At 41.9% G+C, this 3,329-nt stretch overlaps 1 protein-coding gene across 1 annotated transcript in view; it reads left to right on the top strand.

The window, feature by feature from the left end:
- dgkb (diacylglycerol kinase, beta) overlaps nucleotides 1-3,329 on the top strand; it is a gene marked incomplete at its 3' end in the record, with an annotated part of 46,666 nt that overhangs the window by 36,907 nt on the left and 6,430 nt on the right. The window contains 3 exon segments of the mRNA XM_014019014.1: nucleotides 554-670; nucleotides 945-1,043; nucleotides 2,150-2,251. Coding sequence (XP_013874468.1) covers nucleotides 554-670; nucleotides 945-1,043; nucleotides 2,150-2,251 — 318 coding nt within the window.

Genomic DNA, 3,329 nt, shown 5'->3' with positions numbered 1-3,329 from the left:
ATGTTTTAGAGTAACTATAATGTTTTATTTACTTCACATTTACTGTTTAAGTTCATGTAAAAATTGATTTACATTCACTCAGTTCAGTTGAGTGGAATCAGTTGGTGAAGGAAATCAAACATGTCCATTTTTGAGTGTAAATTTATTCCTTAATTTCAAAAGCAGGAAACTAGATTTTAAACATATTATTTATTTTCAATCCAATGCAGAGTTGGGTTATTCTTTTTTTTTTTATTTCAACCTTTAAGTGAGGTTAAAGTGACAGAAACGTGATGATGAGGTTTGCAGAGCTTTGTTCTAATAAAGCAGAATGAACTCAGACTTGCACTAAGTGTYGTTAATCACCAGGATCAGGCCGGTTTGCAGGCTCTGACGCAGACAGCATCATTTGTTGGGCCTCTTTTCTTCCTTTTTTTGTTGTCTCTCCTTTCTTGCTTTAATTGTTGTGTCACTTGTGCCTTCGTGTGCCTCTTGTTTTTCCGCACCGCGTTTTTTTTTTTTCCTTTTCTCGCTGCTTTTCCTCCCAGCGTGCCGTCTCTCCTCCTCTCCGCAGGTAATGCATCATTTCTGGGTGGAAGGGAACTGCCCCACCAAGTGTGACAAGTGTCACAAAACCATTAAGTGTTACCAGGGCCTGACTGGGCTCCACTGTGTGTGGTGTCAAATCACGGTAAGTTCCCACCCCCGCCGAGAGGCAGCCACCTTCTCATTATATTCCCACTGCTTCTTGTTGTTTAAGGTTTTGCTTTTTGCACCTCGGAGAACTCACAAGTCATCGCGCCAATTTACACTCAGAAAACACTTGTTTGCAGTTGCAAGATAATAGAAAATAAAACAGAGGCAATGACATGCGCGTTGCAAATACCTCCTGAAAATATCCCTGAAATGTTTATTTTTTTTATCTGCACTAGTTGGTTGTTAATAATAACTGCCACCTCCTCCAGCTCCATAACAAGTGTGCCTCCCATATGAAACCTGAGTGTGACTGTGGACCCCTGAAGGATCACATCCTGCCCCCCAACTCCATCTGCCCGATCGTCCTGGTAAGGCTTCGCTCTTRGCTGGTCAGCAGTCCTAAAACCCCGAGTGAACCTGACTTTGTTTTCTACCTGAGGACTCAATCATCAGCCTGTGTTCTCCTACTGAGCTCTGAAATGGCAGCAATTTCTTTTTCAGAAGTTTATTTCCAAAACTGAAGAAGGTGTGTTTGAAAAGGGAAAGGTGTGCTGACCTAATGGGAAGCATGGGAGAGCAGCTTCTTTCGTTTTGGGAGGAAAGTTTGTCAAACAGGAACCGAACTGCAGCGTAAACACGCTGAAAGTCACTAATTTTATTCATTTGCTCTGATTTAAGCACACAAAATAGATTTTTATTGGATTGATGATTATAAAATATGCAGTGGAGAAGTAGTTTTATCAGTTTATTGTTTTTAACTTTAAATAATCCCAACAATGAACTGTTGTTTTGTGATTTCTGCAGTTTTTGAGCTCATATATATCATACTACAGGGTTATTCAACTAAGTTGCTCTGGGGGGTCAAAGTTACTGCAGGCCAACAGCTCAGGGTCCAAACATCAAGAAATTAGTCACTATGTAAATAAACCAAGTAGTACAATGATCTGTTACCTTTGAAATAGTTTATTTTGCTGCATTTAATCATGAACACTACACACAGAACCCTATTTAATAAAAGAAGTGATCATAAAACGATACAAAAACAAATATAACGTTCTTTTTAAAACAATTTTATTTTCACTTTCATAGTTTTAAATTCAGCTGCTTGTAGTTTGAACTGTCTTGGATGTTCCTAGAAATGGTTTTTACCAGCTTCTAGCCAAGATTCTGATGTTTTTGTAGATGCCAAACATGTCTATATCTACCTAAAAGAACTTACAGTAATGTAGTGGGATTAAGAGGTGAATGAACCAATTAGCGGGCCGAACTTTGGTCACTCACAGGCCGGATGTGGCCTGCAGGCCACCAGTTGAATAGCCCTATCACACTATAATCACCACAGCTGTGTAGTTTGAGCCTCACAGCAGACTTCGTGCTCCCTAATGATGTATCAAGTCTGCATAAATTTAATTTGTTTTTTGCTTTTTGCACCAAATGTCTGTCGCTTTTTTCATGTTATTTCCGTGGACCTCAGGAACGACAGTCGACTCTGAGGAAAGACTCGCGGTCGAGCCAGTCCAGTCGAGGGAAGATGCAGAGAGCCAACTCGGTCACGGTGGACGGACAAGGACTGCAGGTTCAGTTTTCAATCAGTCTCTTTGCTCAGGTTTTAACTTTCCGGTCCACATCAGTCTGTTTCATCAGAACCTTCCTGCTTTTGTACCGAGTTTAAAGTGTCAGAACTGAAACTTTAAATCATCAAACCTTCTTTGTTGACTATAAAGATTCGAAGTAAAYTTGGACCTGATGTCTCTCTGTATGTCCTGTTAATCAGAGTCCTCCAGCAGAGCCCGGTTCAGACCCGMTCTCTCTAATATGAGCCTGTCAGCGTGCAGCCGATGGAAACCTGCTGCCGTCTGTGGCGACTGCTCGTGGRTGAGAGAGAAAAATATGATGAATCATATCGCAGGCACATCCGTCTATGCCTCTCGCTGGCTAACCAGCGTAATAATCAAGATTATTATTTATAATTACAGGAAGTAATAGATCACTCTGGAGTGGACAGGGAGCTCATTAATGCACCCTCGGCCTGCTGGGGCAGCGGACAGGGGGYGTTAAGTGCTTCATCTGTGTCAGGGGGGGAGCGCTGGGCGGCTCGTTCTGGACTCGCTGCGGGCAGGACAGCTCAGACAGAGCCCTCGGATCGGTTCTCAGAGTGGGCCTGCGGCACCTCAGACTTTAGCTGCTACAGTTTTACTGCAACTCAGACAAACTGGAAAATCAGTGCAGGTTCACAGATTGACTGTTAGTTCTTACAGCAGGGATGGACACGACCGCGTATCGCTGCACACTTACCCAAATGTAAMAAAACTGACATTTTAAAAATGTTTGTGTATATGTTGATTAAACCAACATACAGTGCAGCTTGTGCTCAAATGCACGTCGAACAGTTCTCTTATTTAAGAAATATGAATCCATAAACACTTACGTTAGCGATGTGAAGTGCAGCGACAGGACCCCTTGAGTTCAGACTCCMGCATGGTTCTGGTAAAACGTTGCTGCAGATTGTATACTTGTGTATACCGGTAAACTTTTCATATTTAGCTTTGTGCAACATGTTGTAGTGGTGATTTATATTATAATCCTTCATGGCAGACAGTGACTCTAAGCAAACTAAACACAGGTTTGCCTTAAAATTCTGTGAACATATAATC

The sequence above is a fragment of the Austrofundulus limnaeus genome, unplaced genomic scaffold (assembly GCF_001266775.1).
Source record: "Austrofundulus limnaeus strain Quisiro unplaced genomic scaffold, Austrofundulus_limnaeus-1.0 Scaffold207, whole genome shotgun sequence".
Classification (NCBI taxonomy): Eukaryota; Metazoa; Chordata; class Actinopteri; order Cyprinodontiformes; family Rivulidae; genus Austrofundulus; species Austrofundulus limnaeus.
The sequence above is the reverse complement of the archived record's forward strand: the minus strand, read 5'-3'. Positions and strand labels throughout refer to the sequence as shown.